This window comes from Bacillus rossius, chromosome 1 (assembly GCF_032445375.1).
Source record: "Bacillus rossius redtenbacheri isolate Brsri chromosome 1, Brsri_v3, whole genome shotgun sequence".
Lineage (NCBI taxonomy): Eukaryota > Metazoa > Arthropoda > Insecta > Phasmatodea > Bacillidae > Bacillus > Bacillus rossius.
The window spans coordinates 42,781,351-42,803,016 of NC_086330.1; the positions used below are offsets into that span (position 1 = coordinate 42,781,351).

At 37.2% G+C, this 21,666-nt stretch overlaps 1 protein-coding gene across 1 annotated transcript in view; it reads left to right on the plus strand.

Moving 5' to 3' along the window:
- The window catches only part of LOC134535182 (small ribosomal subunit protein uS19), a 38,946-nt gene that overhangs the window by 209 nt on the left and 17,071 nt on the right, over positions 1–21,666 (plus strand). The window contains exons 2-3 of the mRNA XM_063374202.1: positions 15,219–15,304; positions 18,831–19,065. Coding sequence (XP_063230272.1) covers positions 15,219–15,304; positions 18,831–19,065 — 321 coding nt within the window. The remainder of the gene's footprint in view (positions 1–15,218; positions 15,305–18,830; positions 19,066–21,666) is intronic.

Consider the following 21,666-nt stretch of genomic DNA (forward strand, 5'->3'; position numbering starts at 1 on the left):
TAGAAATTTGTCCTCGACATCAACGTATGTAATTTCTGTTTATGAATACATTGCATGTTGTAAATATACAAGGCGCAAAATCAACATACAATTCTTAAAGCATTGCGTTAAGCATGTATGAGATCCACGAAGACATAGTGCACGTTTAAAGGGCCGTCTACAATTGTGAAATTGTTTTCTAGATACACTGATAGCTCCATGTGATCCTCTGACGTCATTTGTGATATGGGCGATGGCCTGAATATGCAATAGATCTAGTAAAGAGTTACCAAATGCAGAGAAAGAGCTAAAGGTTTTAAGTGAAGTGGTTGTATGGTTGTGGGTAGCATGTTTTTCATGTACTGAATTGACAAAATAAAAAGGGATAATGAGGCTGGTACAGATTATCAGGCATGCACTGTGAGATGATTCAGGTATTATTTTTCTCTCCATTTTCTTAAAGCCTGGTTCAAACTTTGAATTAATCATTATTTTAATTTGAGAAAACAGTTATTAGAAATTCTAATGGGAAACTGTTAACTAATTAATTTTAATTTCCTTGCAGTGAGTTAAAGAATTATTTGTAGTGTTTTGTCACTTTAAATTTAAAATCTTGCAAATGTATGTTAAGCCCAACTCTTATCATTTTTTTCAGTTGTACATATATTGATCCAATGTGTGTGAACTAGTAGTAACTACAAACACATTCTTGGTGTTGCTAATAACTTGTTAAGTAAGATGTTTCAAATTTTGTAACATTATGCAATAGATAAGTAGGAGCATTCCTTAAAGTCCAGTAAATGCCCTAGGATATAGAAATTTGGCCTACCGTTGTGTGGCCAACACGGTTGAATGTACGGCTTGAACACTCAGGTGAAGTTAGATTCGAATCTCAGATTCGTTTTCCAGCGCGTACCATAATTATAGTACAGCACGATAAAACCGAACGAAAATGATCCACGGCTTCAGTGCAAGAAGGACATAAAGAAATTATATAGTAAATGTGCATTTTTAACAAGAAAAATTATTTATAAACATCTGTTTCTGCCTCTTTTACAGCCCCCCGAACTTGACACTTTTAAACACCAATAGGTAAAAATCGCCAGGTTTAAGGTGATTTAAAATGAAAAACGAATTTTCTACCTTATCACGAATAACACCACCTTAAACTACGCTACTCTGGGTACAACACAGTATACCAGATTCAGATTCATATCTGTTTCTGCCTCTTTTACAGCCCCCCGAACTTGGCAAATTTAAACACCCATAGGTCAAAATCGCCCAGTTTAAGGTGATTTAAAATGAAAACCGAATTTTCTACCTTATCACGAATAACACGACCTTAAAATATGCTACTCTGGGTACATCACAGTATACCAGATTCAGATTCATATCTGTTGCTGCCTCTTTTACAGCCCTCCGAACTTGGCACATTTAAACACCAATTGGTCAAAATCGCCATGTTTAAGGTGATTTAAAATGAAAACCGAATTTTCTACCTATATACCAATAACACCATCTTAAACTACGCTACTCTGGGTACAACACAGTATACCAGATTCAGATTCATATCTGTTTCTGCCTCTTTTACAGCCCTCCGAACTTGGCACATTTAAACACCAATTGGTCAAAATCGCCAAGTTTAAGGTGATTTAAAATGAAAACCGAATTTTCTACCTTATCACGAATAACACCACCTTAAACTATGCTACTCTGGGTACATCACAGTATATCAGATTCAGATTCATATCTGTTGCTGCCTCTTTTACAGCCCTCCGAACTTGGCACATTTAAACACCAATTGGTCAAAATCGCCATGTTTAAGGTGATTTAAAATGAAAACCGAATTTTCTACCTATATACCAATAACACCACCTTAAACTACGCTACTCTGGGTACAACACAGTATACCAGATTCAGATTCATATCTGTTTCTGCCTCTTTTACAGCCCTCCGAACTTGGCACATTTAAACACCAATTGGTCAAAATCGCCAAGTTTAAGGTGATTTAAAATGAAAACCGAATTTTCTACCTTATCACGAATAACACGACCTTAAACTATGCTACTCTGGGTACATCACAGTATACCAGATTCAGATTCATATCTGTTTCTGCCTCTTTTACAGCCCTCCGAACTTGGCACATTTAAACACCTATAGGTAAAATCGCCAGGTTTAAGGTGATTTAAAATGAAAAACGAATTTTCTACCTTATCACGAATAACACCACCTTAAACTACGCTACTCTGGGTACAACTGAGTATACCAGATTCAGATTCATATCTGTTGCTGCCTCTTTTACAGCCCTCCGAAATTGGCACATTTAAACACCAATTGGTCAAAATCGCCAAGTTTAAGGTGATTTAAAATGAAAACCGAATTTTCTACCTTATCACGAATAACACCACCTTAAACTACGCTACTCTGGGTACAACACAGTATACCAGATTCAGATTCATATCTGTTTCTGCCTCTTTTACAGCCCCCCGAACTTGGTAAATTTAAACACCCATAGGTCAAAATCGCCCAGTTTAAGGTGATTTAAAATGAAAACCGAATTTTCTACCTTATCACGAATAACACGACCTTAAAATATGCTACTCTGGGTACATCACAGTATACCAGATTCAGATTCATATCTGTTTCTGCCTCTTTTACAGCCCTCCGAACTTGGCACATTTAAACACCAATTGGTCAAAATCGCCAAGTTTAAGGTGATTTAAAATGAAAACCGAATTTTCTACCTTATCACGAATAACACGACCTTAAACTATGCTACTCTGGGTACATCACAGTATACCAGATTCAGATTCATATCTGTTTCTGCCTCTTTTACAGCCCTCCGAACTTGGCACATTTAAACACCTATAGGTAAAATCGCCAGGTTTAAGGTGATTTAAAATGAAAAACGAATCTTCTACCTTATCACGAATAACACCACCTTAAACTACGCTACTCTGGGTACAAATGAGTATACCAGATTCAGATTCATATCTGTTGCTGCCTCTTTTACAGCCCTCCGAAATTGGCACATTTAAACACCAATTGGTCAAAATCGCCAAGTTTATGGTGATTTAAAATGAAAACCGAATTTTCTACCTTATCACGAATAACACCACCTTAAACTACGCTACTCTGGGTACAACACAGTATACCAGATTCAGATTCATATCTGTTTCTGCCTCTTTTACAGCCCCCCGAACTTGGCAAATTTAAACACCCATAGGTCAAAATCGCCCAGTTTAAGGTGATTTAAAATGAAAACCGAATTTTCTACCTTATCACGAATAACACGACCTTAAAATATGCTACTCTGGGTACATCACAGTATACCAGATTCAGATTCATATCTGTTGCTGCCTCTTTTACAGCCCTCCGAAATTGGCACATTTAAACACCAATTGGTCAAAATCGCCAGGTTTAAGGTGATTTAAAATGAAAAACGAATTTACTACCTTATCACGAATAACACCACCTTAAACTACGCTACTCTGGGTACAACACAGTATACCAGATTCAGATTCATATCTGTTTCTGCCTCTTTTACAGCCCCCCGAACTTGGCAAATTTAAACACCCATAGGTCAAAATCGCCCAGTTTAAGGTGATTTAAAATGAAAACCGAATTTTCTACCTTATCACGAATAACACGACCTTAAAATATGCTACTCTGGGTACATCACAGTATACCAGATTCAGATTCATATCTGTTGCTGCCTCTTTTACAGCCCTCCGAACTTGGCACATTTAAACACCAATTGGTCAAAATCGCCATGTTTAAGGTGATTTAAAATGAAAACCGAATTTTCTACCTATATACCAATAACACCACCTTAAACTACGCTACTCTGGGTACAACACAGTATACCAGATTCAGATTCATATCTGTTTCTGCCTCTTTTACAGCCCTCCGAACTTGGCACATTTAAACACCAATTGGTCAAAATCGCCAAGTTTAAGGTGATTTAAAATGAAAACCGAATTTTCTACCTTATCACGAATAACACGACCTTAAACTATGCTACTCTGGGTACATCACAGTATACCAGATTCAGATTCATATCTGTTTCTGCCTCTTTTACAGCCCTCCGAACTTGGCACATTTAAACACCTATAGGTAAAATCGCCAGGTTTCAGGTGATTTAAAATGAAAAACGAATCTTCTACCTTATCACGAATAACACCACCTTAAACTACGCTACTCTGGGTACAAATGAGTATACCAGATTCAGATTCATATCTGTTGCTGCCTCTTTTACAGCCCTCCGAACTTGGCACATTTAAACACGAATTGGTCAAAATCGCAATGTTTAAGGTGATTTAAAATGAAAACCGAATTTTCTACCTATATACCAATAACACCACCTTAAACTACGCTACTCTGGGTACAACACAGTATACCAGATTCAGATTCATATCTGTTTCTGCCTCTTCTACAGCCCTCCGAACTTGGCACATTTAAACACCAATTGGTCAAAATCGCAATGTTTAAGGTGATTTAAAATGAAAACCGAATTTTCTACCTTATCACGAATAACACCACCTTAAACTACGCTACTCTGGGTACAACACAGTATACCAGATTCAGATTCATATCTGTTTCTGCCTCTTTTACAGCCCCCCGAACTTGGCAAATTTAAACACCCATAGGTCAAAATCGCCAAGTTTAAGGTGATTTAAAATGAAAACCGAATTTTCTACCTTATCACGAATAACACGACCTTAAAATATGCTACTCTGGGTACATCACAGTATACCAGATTCAGATTCATATCTGTTGCTGCCTCTTTTACAGCCCTCCGAACTTGGCACATTTAAACACCAATTGGTCAAAATCGCCATGTTTAAGGTGATTTAAAATGAAAACCGAATTTTCTACTTATATACCAATAACACCACCTTAAACTACGCTACTCTGGGTACAACACAGTATACCAGATTCAGATTCATATCTGTTTCTGCCTCTTTTACAGCCCCCCGAACTTGGCAGTTTTAAACACCCATAGGTAAAAATCGCAATGTTTATGGTGATTTAAAATGAAAACCGAATTTTCTACCTATATACCAATAACACCACCTTAAACTACGCTACTCTGGGTACATCACAGTATACCAGATTCAGATTCATATCTGTTTCTGCCTCTTTTACAGCCCTCCGAACTTGGCACATTTAAACACCAATTGGTCAAAATCGCAATGTTTAAGGTGATTTAAAATGAAAACCGAATTTTCTACCTTATCACGAATAACACCACCTTAAACTACGCTACTCTGGGTACAACACAGTATACCAGATTCAGATTAATATCTGTTTCTGCCTCTTTTACAGCCCTCCGAACTTGGCACATTTAAACACCAATTGGTCAAAATCGCAATGTTTAAGGTGATTTAAAATGAAAACCGAATTTTCTACCTATATACCAATAACACCAACTTTAACTACGCTACTCTGGGTACAACTCAGTATACCAGATTCAGAGTCATATCTGTTTCTGCCTCTTTTACAGCCCTCCGAACTTGGTACATTTAAACACCCATATGTCAATATTGCCAAGTTTAAAGTGATTTAAAATGAAAACCGAATTTTCTACCTCATTACCAATAACACCACCTTAAACTACGCTACTCTGGGTACAACACAGTATACCAGATTCAGTTTTATATCTGTTTCTGCCTCTTTTACAGCTCTCCGAACTTGGCACATTTAAACACCAATTGGTCAAAATCGCCAAGTTTAAGGTGATTTAAAATGAACACCGAAGTTTCTACCTAATTAACAATAACACCACCTTAAACTACGCTACGCTGGGTACAACTCAGTATACCAGATTCAGATTCATATCTGTTTCCGCCTCTTTTACAGCCCTCCGAATCTTTAATTAATTTCTTATTCATCACTTAAACAAATTTCATTTTAAAATTAATAAAATTTTTACCATTACAATATTTAAATTTAAGTACCGAAAACTGCTAAAATAGCACTATTTTACACCTTAAAATCCAAATTTTCCCGGGGGTGGACCCCCGGACCTCCCGCTGCACAAGTTTATGAATGTTACGTGGAGATGCGTTGCACAAGTTTACGAATGTTACGTATTAGCGTGGCACTAGGCGTTTCTGAGCCTGGATACTTATACGAGGGGTGACGGTGATTGGTGGCGGCCAATCCCGTAAGTCTACGTATCAAGGCGGTGCTCGCGTCCACGTTAGTGGAGCGTGGACCGCAGCTAAATTCGTTCAAAGATCCCTTGCGGGTGGTGTCAGTGCCGGAGCGACTGATTTTAACTAAAGTTCTGTTCCTCGGGAGACGGCCAGTGCCGGATACTGAACCTGCCCTGCGGACCAAGTGTGGTACAAGGGGGTTTTTAAATTTATGCGGCCGGATTAGGTCCTGGACCGAAAATTGGACCGGGTACGCACGGAGAGGTTAGTAGAAGAGATTTTAAGAAGTGACTATATTTACCAGAAGTGAACTCGGTGTGGACAAAGAATGATGTCTCTCCGTGGGATGTGCGTCCGCCCCGGTCCACGAGTCGCGCTGTACTGGCGTCATGTCATGGCGCCCGGCCGAGTCTCGGTGGCCTTTGCGCCAGGGTTGACCTCATTACGTTAGTTTCCACTGTGGCATGTTAACTAAGAGAATTTAAGGACATTAAATTCTTACATTAATTATTAAAGCTGAATCAAGATCATTCGACCCTTCTACAAATTGAAGTTATTATGTTTAGGAATTATTTCATTTAAATTTTACGTCACACCAGGGACTGTTCGTCTCTTGCCGGATTGTTCTGGTGGGGGTAATAACGTAACACGTGGGTGAATAATTATGTCATAAGGTTTCATTGATTAATTCATGCAGAAGGCCGCCAGGGGAACACTCACACACGTATCGACGTACTACACACGTGAGTGCCCGGGCACTCCTACATCGCACTTTCGTTAACCAACTTTAATTTAATACGTAATACTGCTTAATAATCTGTGTTTGTTTTTATAACATGGTTGGTTGTAACGACAGTCTGTTTATTTGGAGGGGGGGGGCCGGGTTCTACCTTGGTTGCTGGTGGCTCGCCTGACTAGGGTGGGCCATGGCTAGGGGCGCGTTCCGTTAGCGGGGTTGAATACTGGCGGTTGCAGGTCGGGCTTTAGGGTGGCCTTCGGTCGGACGACGTCAACACAAATGCCGGGTAGGAAAGGTGGTGGGAAAGGGAACAGAGGATGATCAGGCTCGTGGGGCGAAGCCCCGGCTGACGTCAATACTTCACTGCAAGTCTAAACAGAGTAACTAAACCTGTATGCTACACTACGAAGAAGTTTATTATACAGTTGTGGTTATGAAACGCCAGTGAAGCCAGAAGATCATTTTTTTAGGCCTTGTAGACCAGATCCTTGTGGTGCAGGTTTTTGTAACTCATGTTGTATAACATGCACCAGAGGAATAATCAAAAGTTGAAAAAAAAAGAAATGACAAGAAATGTGCCATTGTTGGTTGGCAGGTCACATGTTTTTGTCTACTAGTACTGGGCTGTGCAGAAAAAGGTACAATATTTAGACAGGGTTCTTTGACAGGCCATAATGCAGATAACTCAACATTTTTGTACAAAATGGGTTCAAAGGTAGCACTACTTATTTTTATGGTACCTTTTGACTTGGTTGGTGACAGTGCAGTGTTTTATTGTTAGTAATGTGTGCCGGGATTTCAAATGGTTCATTAAATTAGTTGTAGATTTAGAAGTACCGCCCCCTAAAATTTGTACACTACAAATATTACAAATTGCATATTTGATGTTTTCACTATTGATGCGAAAATGTTCCCAAACTTTAGACATGTTGATACAATATCTGACCATTCGCCACGTAATTTGAAACGACAGTCGGCGAACATTCGTTTTACTAACAAACTAGCAAAGCAAAACAATATTTGTGCCAAATAAATAAAATAAATAAGTGAAACAATTCATAGTAACCTCAATAGCACGACGGTGAATTACTGTTTACCTTTGCAAGTAATAAACACGAGCCTCTGTTGGTGGTATGGCCAGAGAATTCTGTAAAATCGATTGTTGCTTTCATTATACAATTTGTCCCGTACGCAACGAATCGATACGTTTCGACTTGACTTTTATGTTTTATGGCCACCAGATGTTTTGTGGAGGCCATCATCAGTGAATGGATCACAACCAAGGTCATTAGATACCAGGTCATCTCATCCCGCTATTTTACTGTTATTGGTCAATCGCGTTTGATGTACATGCTAGACCATATTTCCGCGGGAATTCAAATTATTCACGTGTCTAAATGGCACTTTCTTAAATTTTCCTATTCACATAGACTGATGTAATTTATGTACAGGTTAAATGTATCACGTGTTTCCGCTAGTAATATATTTAATCTTTGTTATGTTGTGAGTTATTTAATCGTAAATTAGCTGAAATGTGTATTTTAAAATCTAAAATGGTGTTGGTAAACATTGTGATGCGTGCTGTTCTTGCAATATTCACATATTGTGTTATTTAATGCTAATTTGTTTATGCTTGTTACCAGTGATAAGTAATTATATTCAATATTACATTTAGCTTCCTTGCTAGATGTTTAAGTGTCAACATGTTATGTTCATTTGCAGTAGTAAACAAACTTTGTACGTGTATTAAGAATATCATACAATATAACAAGTAATGACTATCCTCCAAAAAATATTCTAAGAATATTTAATGGCCCTTTAACTACCAAATTTCATATTTGTATGCAGTAATATGATTTTGTCTAATCCATTGCATTCTAACATGTGGATCTTCCACATGTGATCCCTCTGCCCTTTACCTATCTCTCAGCTTTCCAAAATCCCCTCCCTTTAATTACCTTATTTCACCATTCTTTCTTTCTCCTCCCTTAATAGTGTTTCCCACACAAGCTCCATCATCATCACTGATGGTCTATGCATCTTCCTTCTTCCATCATTGTTTCTCCTCCGATATTTGTCACTTATCTCACTACATTGCATTGTACCTTTATAACTCTTAAATGTCCATCGCTAGGTACGGGTCCCAAATTCCTGTGGCATATTCCATATCTGGTTATCACCAGCATGGAAGATGCCTTTTCATTGACTTTTATTTCTCTCCTTTAGTGTCATAGCAGTTAACCCCAGACCCCTACTCCCTTCTTCTCCGTCCGCTTTTTTTTTTTCCAGTCTAGGTATCTCTGTAGTGTTAATCCCAGATACTTGAACACATCTTTTGCTTACAGAATCTCCTGCAAAATATTCCAGTAATATACTTGCTTGTCTATGTTTCTATTTCTTGTGAATCTAACCAACTATTTTTGTTTACATTTATCCCCATTTCATTATTCCTTGACCAACACTCTTATTTCATCTTATAGATGTACCACTCCTCCCAAGGTGTTGTATATCACAGTCACCTACGAACAATCTTAATCTACTCATCATGCTTTCCCAGACATCTTTCATTATAAACAGCAAGGGCCCCATGGCACCAGTAGCGTAGCCAGGATTGGTGTATGAGGGGGGGGGGGGTTAAGAAGCATGCCGCCCCCCAACCCCCTGTAGTAAAGCGGGAGGTCCGGGGGTCCACCCCCGGGAAAATTTGGATTTTAAGGTGTAAAATAGTGCTATTTTAGCAGTTTTCGGTACTTAAATTTAAATATTGTAATGGTAAAAATTTTATTAATTTTAAAATGAAATTTGTTTAAGTGATGAATAAGAAATTAATTAAAGATTCGGAGGGCTGTAAAAGAGGCGGAAACAGATATGAATCTGAATCTGGTATACTGAGTTGTACCCAGCGTAGCGTAGTTTAAGGTGGTGTTATTGTTAATTAGGTAGAAACTTCGGTGTTCATTTTAAATCACCTTAAACTTGGCGATTTTGACCAATTGGTGTTTAAATGTGCCAAGTTCGGAGAGCTGTAAAAGAGGCAGGAACAGATATGAATCTGAATCTGGTATACTGTGTTGTACCCAGAGTAGCGTAGTTTAAGGTGGTGTTATTGGTAATTAGGTAGAAAATTCTGTTTTCATTTTAAATCACTTTAAACTTGGCGATTTTGACCAATTGGTGTTTAAATGTGCCAATTTCGGAGGGCTGTAAAAGAGGCAGCAACAGATATGAATCTGAATCTGGTATACTCAGTTGTACCCAGAGTAGCGTAGTTTAAGGTGGTGTTATTCGTGATAAGGTAGAAAATTCGTTTTTCATTTTAAATCACCTTAAACCTGGCGATTTTACCTATAGGTGTTTAAATGTGCCAATTTCGGAGGGCTGTAAAAGAGGCAGCAACAGATATGAATCTGAATCTGGTATACTCAGTTGTACCCAGAGTAGCGTAGTTTAAGGTGGTGTTATTCGTGATAAGGTAGAAAATTCGTTTTTCATTTTAAATCACCTTAAACCTGGCGATTTTACCTATAGGTGTTTAAATGTGCCAAGTTCGGAGGGCTGTAAAAGAGGCAGAAACAGATATGAATCTGAATCTGGTATACTGTGATGTACCCAGAGTAGAATAGTTTAAGGTCGTGTTATTCGTGATAAGGTAGAAAATTCGGTTTTCATTTTAAATCACCTTAAACTGGGCGATTTTGACCTATGGGTGTTTAAATTTACCAAGTTCGGGGGGCTGTAAAAGAGGCAGAAACAGATATGAATCTGAATCTGGTATACTGTGTTGTACCCAGAGTAGCATATTTTAAGGTCGTGTTATTCGTGATAAGGTAGAAAATTCGGTTTTCATTTTAAATCACCTTAAACATGGCGATTTTGACCAATTGGTGTTTAAATGTGCCAAGTTCGGAGGGCTGTAAAAGAGGCAGCAACAGATATGAATCTGAATCTGGTATACTGTGATGTACCCAGAGTAGCATATTTTAAGGTCGTGTTATTCGTGATAAGGTAGAAAATTCGGTTTTCATTTTAAATCACCTTAAACTGGGCGATTTTGACCTATGGGTGTTTAAATTTGCCAAGTTCGGGGGGCTGTAAAAGAGGCAGAAACAGATATGAATCTGAATCTGGTATACTGTGTTGTACCCAGAGTAGCGTAGTTTAAGGTGGTGTTATTCGTGATAAGGTAGAAAATTCGGTTTTCATTTTAAATCACCTTAAACTTGGCGATTTTGACCAATTGGTGTTTAAATGTGCCAATTTCGGAGGGCTGTAAAAGAGGCAGCAACAGATATGAATCTGAATCTGGTATACTGTGTTGTACCCAGAGTAGCGTAGTTTAAGGTGGTGTTATTCGTGATAAGGTAGAAAATTCGGTTTTCATTTTAAATCACCTTAAACTTGGCGATTTTGACCAATTGGTGTTTAAATGTGCCAATTTCGGAGGGCTGTAAAAGAGGCAGCAACAGATATGAATCTGAATCTGGTATACTCAGTTGTACCCAGAGTAGCGTAGTTTAAGGTGGTGTTATTCGTGATAAGGTAGAAAATTCGTTTTTCATTTTAAATCACCTTAAACCTGGCGATTTTACCTATAGGTGTTTAAATGTGCCAAGTTCGGAGGGCTGTAAAAGAGGCAGAAACAGATATGAATCTGAATCTGGTATACTCAGTTGTACCCAGAGTAGCGTAGTTTAAGGTGGTGTTATTCGTGATAAGGTAGAAAATTCGTTTTTCATTTTAAATCGCCTTAAACCTGGCGATTTTACCTATAGGTGTTTAAATGTGCCAAGTTCGGGGGGCTGTAAAAGAGGCAGAAACAGATATGAATCTGAATCTGGTATACTGTGTTGTACCCAGAGTAGCGTAGTTTAAGGTGGTGTTATTCGTGATAAGGTAGAAAATTCGGTTTTCATTTTAAATCACCTTAAACTTGGCGATTTTGACCAATTGGTGTTTAAATGTGCCAATTTCGGAGGGCTGTAAAAGAGGCAGCAACAGATTGAATCTGAATCTGGTATACTCAGTTGTACCCAGAGTAGCATATTTTAAGGTCGTGTTATTCGTGATAAGGTAGAAAATTCGGTTTTCATTTTAAATCACCTTAAACTGGGCGATTTTACCTATAGGTGTTTAAATGTGCCAAGTTCGGAGGGCTGTAAAAGAGGCAGAAACAGATATGAATCTGAATCTGGTATACTGTGATGTACCCAGAGTAGAATAGTTTAAGGTCGTGTTATTCGTGATAAGGTAGAAAATTCGGTTTTCATTTTAAATCACCTTAAACTGGGCGATTTTGACCTATGGGTGTTTAAATTTGCCAAGTTCGGGGGGCTGTAAAAGAGGCAGAAACAGATATGAATCTGAATCTGGTATACTGTGTTGTACCCAGAGTAGCGTAGTTTAAGGTGGTGTTATTCGTGATAAGGTAGAAAATTTGGTGTTCATTTTAAATCACCTTAAACTTGGCGATTTTGACCAATTGGTGTTAAAATGTGCCAAGTTCGGAGGGCTGTAAAAGAGGCAGAATCAGATATGAATCTGAATCTGGTATACTGTGTTGTACCCAGAGTAGCGTAGTTTAAGGTGGTGTTATTGGTATATAGGTAGAAAATTCGGTTTTCATTTTAAATCACCTTAAACATGGCGATTTTGACCAATTGGTGTTTAAATGTGCCAAGTTCGGAGGGCTGTAAAAGAGGCAGCAACAGATATGAATCTGAATCTGGTATACTGTGATGTACCCAGAGTAGCATATTTTAAGGTCGTGTTATTCGTGATAAGGTAGAAAATTCGGTTTTCATTTTAAATCACCTTAAACTTGGCGATTTTGACCTATGGGTGTTTAAATTTGCCAAGTTCGGAGGGCTGTAAAAGAGGCAGAAACAGATATGAATCTGAATCTGGTATACTGTGTTGTACCCAGAGTAGCGTAGTTTAAGGTGGTGTTATTGGTATATAGGTAGAAAATTCGGTTTTCATTTTAAATCACCTTAAACATGGCGATTTTGACCAATTGGTGTTTAAATGTGCCAAGTTCGGAGGGCTGTAAAAGAGGCAGCAACAGATATGAATCTGAATCTGGTATACTGTGATGTACCCAGAGTAGCATATTTTAAGGTCGTGTTATTCGTGATAAGGTAGAAAATTCGGTTTTCATTTTAAATCACCTTAAACTGGGCGATTTTGACCTATGGGTGTTTAAATTTGCCAAGTTCGGGGGGCTGTAAAAGAGGCAGAAACAGATATGAATCTGAATCTGGTATACTGTGTTGTACCCAGAGTAGCGTAGTTTAAGGTCGTGTTATTCGTGATAAGGTAGAAAATTCGGTTTTCATTTTAAATCACCTTAAACTTGGCGATTTTGACCAATTGGTGTTTATATGTGCCAATTTCGGAGGGCTGTAAAAGAGGCAGCAACAGATATGAATTTGAATCTGGTATACTCAGTTGTACCCAGAGTAGCGTAGTTTAAGGTGGTGTTATTCGTGATAAGGTAGAAAATTCGTTTTTCATTTTAAATCACCTTAAACCTGGCGATTTTACCTATAGGTGTTTAAATGTGCCAAGTTCGGAGGGCTGTAAAAGAGGCAGAAACAGATATGAATCTGAATCTGGTATACTGTGATGTACCCAGAGTAGCATAGTTTAAGGTCGTGTTATTCGTGATAAGGTAGAAAATTCGGTTTTCATTTTTAATCACCTTAAACTTGGCGATTTTGACCAATTGGTGTTTAAATGTGCCAAGTTCGGAGGGCTGTAAAAGAGGCAGAAACAGATATGATTCTGAATCTGGTATACTGTGTTGTACCCAGAGTAGCGTAGTTTAAGGTGGTGTTATTGGTATATAGGTAGAAAATTCGGTTTTCATTTTAAATCACCTTAAACATGGCGATTTTGACCAATTGGTGTTTAAATGTGCCAAGTTCGGAGGGCTGTAAAAGAGGCAGCAACAGATATGAATCTGAATCTGGTATACTGTGATGTACCCAGAGTAGCATATTTTAAGGTCGTGTTATTCGTGATAAGGTAGAAAATTCGGTTTTCATTTTAAATCACCTTAAACTGGGCGATTTTGACCTATGGGTGTTTAAATTTGCCAAGTTCGGGGGGCTGTAAAAGAGGCAGAAACAGATATGAATCTGAATCTGGTATACTGTGTTGTACCCAGAGTAGCGTAGTTTAAGGTGGTGTTATTCGTGATAAGGTAGAAAATTCGGTTTTCATTTTAAATCACCTTAAACCTGGCGATTTTACCTATAGGTGTTTAAATGTGCCAAGTTCGGAGGGCTGTAAAAGAGGCAGAAACAGATATGAATCTGAATCTGGTATACTGTGATGTACCCAGAGTAGCATAGTTTAAGGTCGTGTTATTCTTGATAAGGTAGAAAATTCGGTTTTCATTTTAAATCACCTTAAACTTGGCGATTTTGACCAATTGGTGTTTAAATGTGCCAAGTTCGGAGGGCTGTAAAAGAGGCAGAAACAGATATGAATCTGAATCTGGTATACTGTGTTGTACCCAGAGTAGCGTAGTTTAAGGTGGTGTTATTGGTATATAGGTAGAAAATTCGGTTTTCATTTTAAATCACTTTAAACATGGCGATTTTGACCAATTGGTGTTTAAATGTGCCAAGTTCGGAGGGCTGTAAAAGAGGCAGCAACAGATATGAATCTGAATCTGGTATACTGTGATGTACCCAGAGTAGCATATTTTAAGGTCGTGTTATTCGTGATAAGGTAGAAAATTCGGTTTTCATTTTAAATCACCTTAAACTGGGCGATTTTGACCTATGGGTGTTTAAATTTGCCAAGTTCGGGGGGCTGTAAAAGAGGCAGAAACAGATATGAATCTGAATCTGGTATACTGTGTTGTACCCAGAGTAGCGTAGTTTAAGGTGGTGTTATTCGTGATAAGGTAGAAAATTCGTTTTTCATTTTAAATCACCTTAAACCTGGCGATTTTTACCTATGGGTGTTTAAAAGTGCCAAGTTCGGGGGGCTGTAAAAGAGGCAGAAACAGATGTTTATAAAAATTTTTCTTGTTAAATGCACATTTACCATTTAATTTCTTTATGTCCTTCTTGCACTGAAGCCGTGGATCATTTTCGTTCGGTTTTATCGTGCTGTACTATAATTATGGTACGCGCTGGAAAACGAATCTGAGATTCGAATCTAACTTCACCTGAGTGGCTTGAACGTGGTGGGACAGGTCATTTCAATATTAACTTATGCATAGACTTGAAACATTATTAAACTGAAATATCTCAGGGCATCATGAAAGGTTTCTTTAATCATAGAAAATTGTTAACAGTCAAATAGACATGAATGTTTATTTTCAGGTAGAAGAAACCCAGAAGAAAAAGAGGACTTTTAGGAAGTTTACTTACCGAGGTGTGGACTTGGATCAGCTGCTGGACATGCCTGTGTATGTACCGACATTGTACAAACACCACTGTTGGACAATGGTTCTACCTGCAGCGGTAAATATGTAGAGTCACGGTATATGCAAAAAAAAAATGCTAAAAATCCGAAAATACTTTTATTCTATGCTCTTTCACTTCCTCTTTTCAAATCAACCGGCGGAGATAAGAAATTCCAATTACTTTAGGAGATAACAAATTTTTTAATTTTCATCACAATACCTGTGTATTCATGCGGCGATCACAATTGTTTCTGGTTTACGAGTATCTATTATGTTTCTTATTGGACAATTTTCACGTGACAGTTCCGTGATTGGCCAGTATTCAAATGAACCAATACGTGATTATTTATTTATTTATTTATTAATGTTCCGTCGGAGGTATTGCGACGTAGGTGAATGACTACATTTCCTTCTAATGGCAAAGGAAATTTACCCGCCTCCAACTTAGGTGGGTTTTTAACATTTATAATTTTAAAGTCTTATTTTTTATTTGGATATTGTTGCGCAAGTAATAAGTAACAAAAAAATTTTACATGAGTTGTTAATGTTCATCATTTGTCCGGGTTTGTTATGCCAGGTCAGTTACATTATAAATACTTTAAAACTAAAGAACCATTGAAATTAAATCATATTATTTTTAATGTACGCTTAGTTTGAAAGTATTCATAATGTAACTGACCTGACCTAATCGACCATTTTAGTTCCTACTGTTCATCCTTTGTCCCGGTTTGTATGGTCAGGTCAGTTACATTATAAATATTTAAAAACTAAACAGCCATTAAAATTAATTCACATTATTTTTTATGCCCGCTTAGTTTGAAAGTATTAATAATGTTACTGACCTGACCTAATGGACCATTTCATTTATTACGCATTCACGAACACACTGCAAAATAACAAAAATGGCGGCTGTCGAATGGTTTTGTACAGGTGTTGTATTGCAAAATTAAAAAATTTGATAACTCCTAAAGTATATGGAATTTCTTATCTCCGTCGGTTTTAATGAAAAGAGGAAGTGAAAGAGCATATAATAAAAGTAATTTCAGATTTTTAGAAATTTTTTTTCACAAATACTGCTACTCTACATGTTCAAAATTAAAATAGTCTATATCTCCTAAAGTATTTGGAATTTCTTATCTCCGCCGGTTGATTTGAAAAGAGGAAGTGAAAGAGCATAGAATAAAAGTATTTTCGGATTTTTAGCATTTTTTTTTCCGCGTGTACCGCTACTCTCCATATTTACCCCTGCAGCAATCTGCTGAAGCTGTGTATTGATAGCAGGGTTGAGCCCAGATGGTTTGCTAGTGAGGAACATGGCAGAGGTGCTCTCATTTCGCCCACTCGTGCATTATCAATGTACAGTACTCATCATTCCTCATATGAAATCTTGTCCACTAGTGTATTGTGTGTTCGGAAATGCCTATTTAGATTCTCGTGGTTGCAACTTACACCTAACCTAATGCAAAATATCAATAAAATTTGTGTAAGTATGCAAAATGTGCTGATTTACTGCTAAGCTCTCTAAGGAAGCAAGGGTGCATACACTTCATCATTGCTTATGTTGATGTGCTACATCTCCTGTCTTGCACGGCATAGACATAGGCACAAGACGCACTGTCAGCCAGGACCATGTGGTTAGATTTTAAATAGGGGAGAACAAAGGGAGGGCATTACCTGGGAAATTCACTTCGGGAGGAGAATTGGTATATAGATAGTTACCTCGTTATGGTGTTCAACCCTCAAAACAAGAAACTGCAATGGCCAGCCAATTTTGACACTTCATCATTGCTTATGTTGATGTGCTACATCTCCTGTCTTGCACGGCATAGACATAGGCACAAGACGCACTGTCAGCCAGGACCATGTGGTTATATTTTAAATAGGGGAGAACAAAGGGAGGGCATTACCTGGGAAATTCACTTCGGGAGGAGAATTGGTATATAGATAGTTACCTCGTTATGGTGTTCAACCCTCAAAACAAGAAACTGCAATGGCCAGTCAATTTTGAGAAAAAAGCCTTCAAACATTTAACTTAAGCTTACTAATAAGTATCACTTCGTCGGCAGCCGCTGAGCAGCTTAGTCGAGAGATTTTTTTGGCTACCGCCAAGTCTTTCAGGGTTCAAATCTCAGTCGTGATAAATTTTTTTTAAAAAAAAATTTTAATTAAATAAATATTAAAATAATAAAATAATTTCATTAAAGAACAAATGAAACATGTTGAATACTTATTACATGTTTTCTTTCACGCTTTCTATGCCAGTTTACCCCTTACAAATTACAAGTCGAGGTTTGAATTGCAAAAGAAGTTTCTCTTCTATCACATGTACCGAGTTACATGTGCTCTTTTTTTATTAATTTTTATTAAAAAGAGGTGGTAAGTTGGGAAAACAGTAAAAAATTTAGGTTACATTTGTCCCAGTGTAACTACTCATAAATCCCTAGTATGTAGCATTTTAATTTTAATACAATGCATGTGTTGTATTATCTTGAAAAAAAAAACTTCTTAAGGATTAGCATTTAATAGATTTACATTAAAATAATTTTAAATCATCAAACATTCTCTTACATGTGTGTGCAGGAAGCAGAAGGAAATCTTAATGAAAAAACTTATTATTTTTCAGTTGCTTTAAAAAATTCACTACACCTGTTACAGAGTAGTTGTGTACAATTTTTCAGTCACCCCAACTAATGGTAATTAATAAAAGTTTTTTTTTTTTAGTTTTATGCTGCTATTTATAATAACTGCAATATTTGGATATTCTTGGGGTGATTTTATGTCAGTTTTTTATAATTGAAACACCTTTAAATTACCTACTTAAACCATTTTATTATTGAGCAGTATCTAGCTGGTTCAACAAGTTTTTTTAAAGAAATGTTTATGAGTGTTTGCAAAGAATTGCTTTTGTTTGTATATATCTCAATAATACTTAGCATGGATTGTAGATTTATTTAAATTTCATTTTGTGATCATATAAATTACAATGTTTAAAGTATTTGCTTCATTTTGTTTTGCTGCTGCCTTACCCAGGGTTATCTTCTTACTGTAGGGATCTTGAGGGGAATAAGACCAGGAAAGGTTGGACATTAACTTTACTACCATGTTTTCTCTATTTACTACAGTTGTCACCCGGTCTGGTTATTACCCTAGCACACATAATAAAGCGAAAACCTAACCGCCTCCCTATCATGATTATTAATGTCTCACCTTGGTGCTGCTTGACGCGGCCGCGGCAGTCCTCTCATTGAGGAGGGATGTAGCGCACCGGGTCTCCATCGTCACGACCTCCCATAAAGCCCCCTCTGGGTGGAAACAGTGGCTGGCAAGTGATCGTGAGGTGCTGTCCCACTGTTTCCAGCTTGCTGGTGTTGATGCATTTGTGCTAACAATGTACTTTTTTTTTTTAAGTTTGCCTACAGAAACATAGACATCACAACATTTTCTAGTAGAATGCTGGAAAATTTTCTCCTTGTAACAGATGTGTTTTTTTTTGTTGTTAATGTTATATCGTAGCACTGTTGTTTTACAGCGAGCAGCTGATGGAACTGATGCATTCACGAGCACGGAGGCGCTTCTCCAGAGGTTTGAAGCGCAAGCCCATGGCTCTGGTCAAGAAGTTACGAAAAGCAAAGAAAGAAGCTCCTCCAAATGAGAAACCAGAAATTGTCAAGACTCATCTTCGAAACATGATCATTGTGCCAGAGATGGTTGGCAGTATTGTTGGCGTTTACAACGGTAAAACTTTCAATCAAGTGGAAATTAAGGTATGTTTATCCATGTATCTTTTAAACAAGTACCCTTCTTAGTGATTTGTACTAAAATATTTTAAATATTATGTAGATGAAAATAATTTTAATTTCATCTGTTTACATGGTGCATAACTTAAAAAAGTATTTTGTCACATTTGCTTGTATCTCCCTTGCCATAATACTGGAAAGGGTTTGTTCTAATTTAGTGTGACGAGGTAATTTAAGTATGGCATTTTTTTGGCCATATTTATTGGTAACATAAACAATGACAAACATTCTTTAAAGATTTTTACGTGGAACATCTTGAAACATACGGATACCTATCACCCTAATAAATTCCTATTAGCCTTGGAGATGCAAGTGCGGTGTTGTTTCATAGCATTTATAGTCGGCTTACCATTACGGCCTTGAATTATCAGAAAGTCGGCCTTGGTTTTGGGGGGCAGCAGCGTTAATTGTTCAAACCTGGCCCTCTGTCCTTTTCATTCAGTCTAATTCATAGTCGTAACCCAGAAATTGTAGCACTATGATTCTAGTTTCTGTATTAAGTTCATTGAGATCAATTGCCTTGAGTAATAAGTGTACTTTGAGTAACGTTCCAAAAAAAAAATCAGTATAGCCGCAGCCTGCTCAAAAGTCAGTCATAAATATAGATGACTTATATAATTGAATTTTAAGAAGCTTGCCACATACATACAGGCACTACAATGATATACTTGCCAATATCATAGTGTAAAGATTTTACGAAACTTACAAATGTAATACAAATACGTATTTTCACTTTGCATGAGGTATGCATGCGCACACACATCTTTTACGAGTTGTGGAAGTATCCAAATAGTTAGGGATGGTGATTTTTCGTTTTCGCGAAATAGATGCGAAAATATGCTAAATTATATTTTTTCCGCTATAAAATGCGATATCTAGACTATTCCGAGATAAATGCGAAATCAAGGTAAAAAAAAAACGTAGATTCGTCTTCACTCTACAAAATTTATTTACCAATTGTATTTCGTTTCAGTTCAGCATCAAAAGAAACCATCATTTTATGGCGTATTCAGCACAAGTATCTTATTGTCACGTCATTCACAACACTATTGTTCGTAAATATTGAATGAAAAATGGCCATCCGTGACTCGCGATTCTAAACAAAGCAAAGAACAACTAGCTGGAAGAGTGTCCGTCATCTTGCAGAGTACAAGTTTTTAGGCCACCATATTGCGACATCTCTGCTTCACCGCGCCCATTTTCTGTCTGTGTTTCACGTGAAAGCCGCGTTCTTGTGTAGTCTGTGGAAGGTGGTGTGTTTACAAATACGTGCATACTTGTGAATGTGTTGTATACTGTTATTTCTCGTGGTAAAAATGGGACGAAATGTAATTTCCATTCGCGATAGCATAAACGAATACAAAAATGAACAGTTCTACGAAAGTGATACAAATATTTTAATGTGCAATTTATGTAATCGCCGTCTGGAGTGGAAAAAAAAGATGTACTTGAAAAGCACATTAAATCTGAGGGACATCAGGCTGCAAAAAAAAGATTCACCGAGAAATCGGATGAAGAAAAAAGTCGGTAAAACTGCAAGCAACGGTTTCTGGCATGATCGAAAACCAAAAGAAGGCGAAAATTGGAAAAAACGAGTTTCAATTAACATTATTTGTGCACTCTACATCAACTATGGCCATGAACACGGCTAAAAAATATTTATTGTAATTTTAAGTTCAATTTATTGCACTCATAAGTGCTAAAAAGTTTTTGGAAACCTGCCAAGATAGGCTATCTTTGTAGTTGTGTTAGATCTTTATTTCTGTGGTTGTTAATAATTAATATGTGTATTATTTAATGCTTTTTAAAAATATACTTTTCTTCAGTAATGTAAAATGAGAGAATTGGCTAAATCTTGTTTTTTAAAATGCTACAAAATGCTAAATTTCAAATTCAAAATGCTAAATATTATTATTTTCAATGCTATAAATCACCATCTCTACAAATAGTGTATCTAAATCGATTGATGCGATAGATTGTTATCTGTTCTCTTTCTTCTCATATCGTTTTGAAGGTGTTGATTTAACTGTTAGTCGTCATTATATATATATAGTCCTTAATTTATCTTTATTTGAATGAGGGCCCTTGAAAGTACTTTGATTTTGCGCTGTTTCCTTAAAATCTCCTTAATAAAGGCTGCGAATAAGTAATGGATAAATACAGGTACGTTTGTATCTGACTTGGCAGCAAACAATGCTTTGTGCACTGAAATTGGCGAAGTTTAGGTTAAGTGATTACGTATGTGTGTTAGTGAAGTGGGATGATAAATGCTACGCTCGCTGGTATTTCTAGTGCAGTATAGCCTCTTAATCACAAGGCTCTGAACTGGCGCACAGTCTTCTCGTCACAGAAAAACTTAAATTTGAGCAGTGACCATAACATATGGTGGAGAATTGTAGATAAAGGTGTAATACAAGTCCCTTACGCTTTCAAGAATCTGTACCGGTTGTTTTACGTCTAAAAATTACTCTGAAATCGTGCCTTTTAGCCATTTTTATTCTTCTAAAACACAGTTTGAAAATCTGAAATCAAAAGTACTTTTCGGCTCTCATTGAATTCTTAAATGCT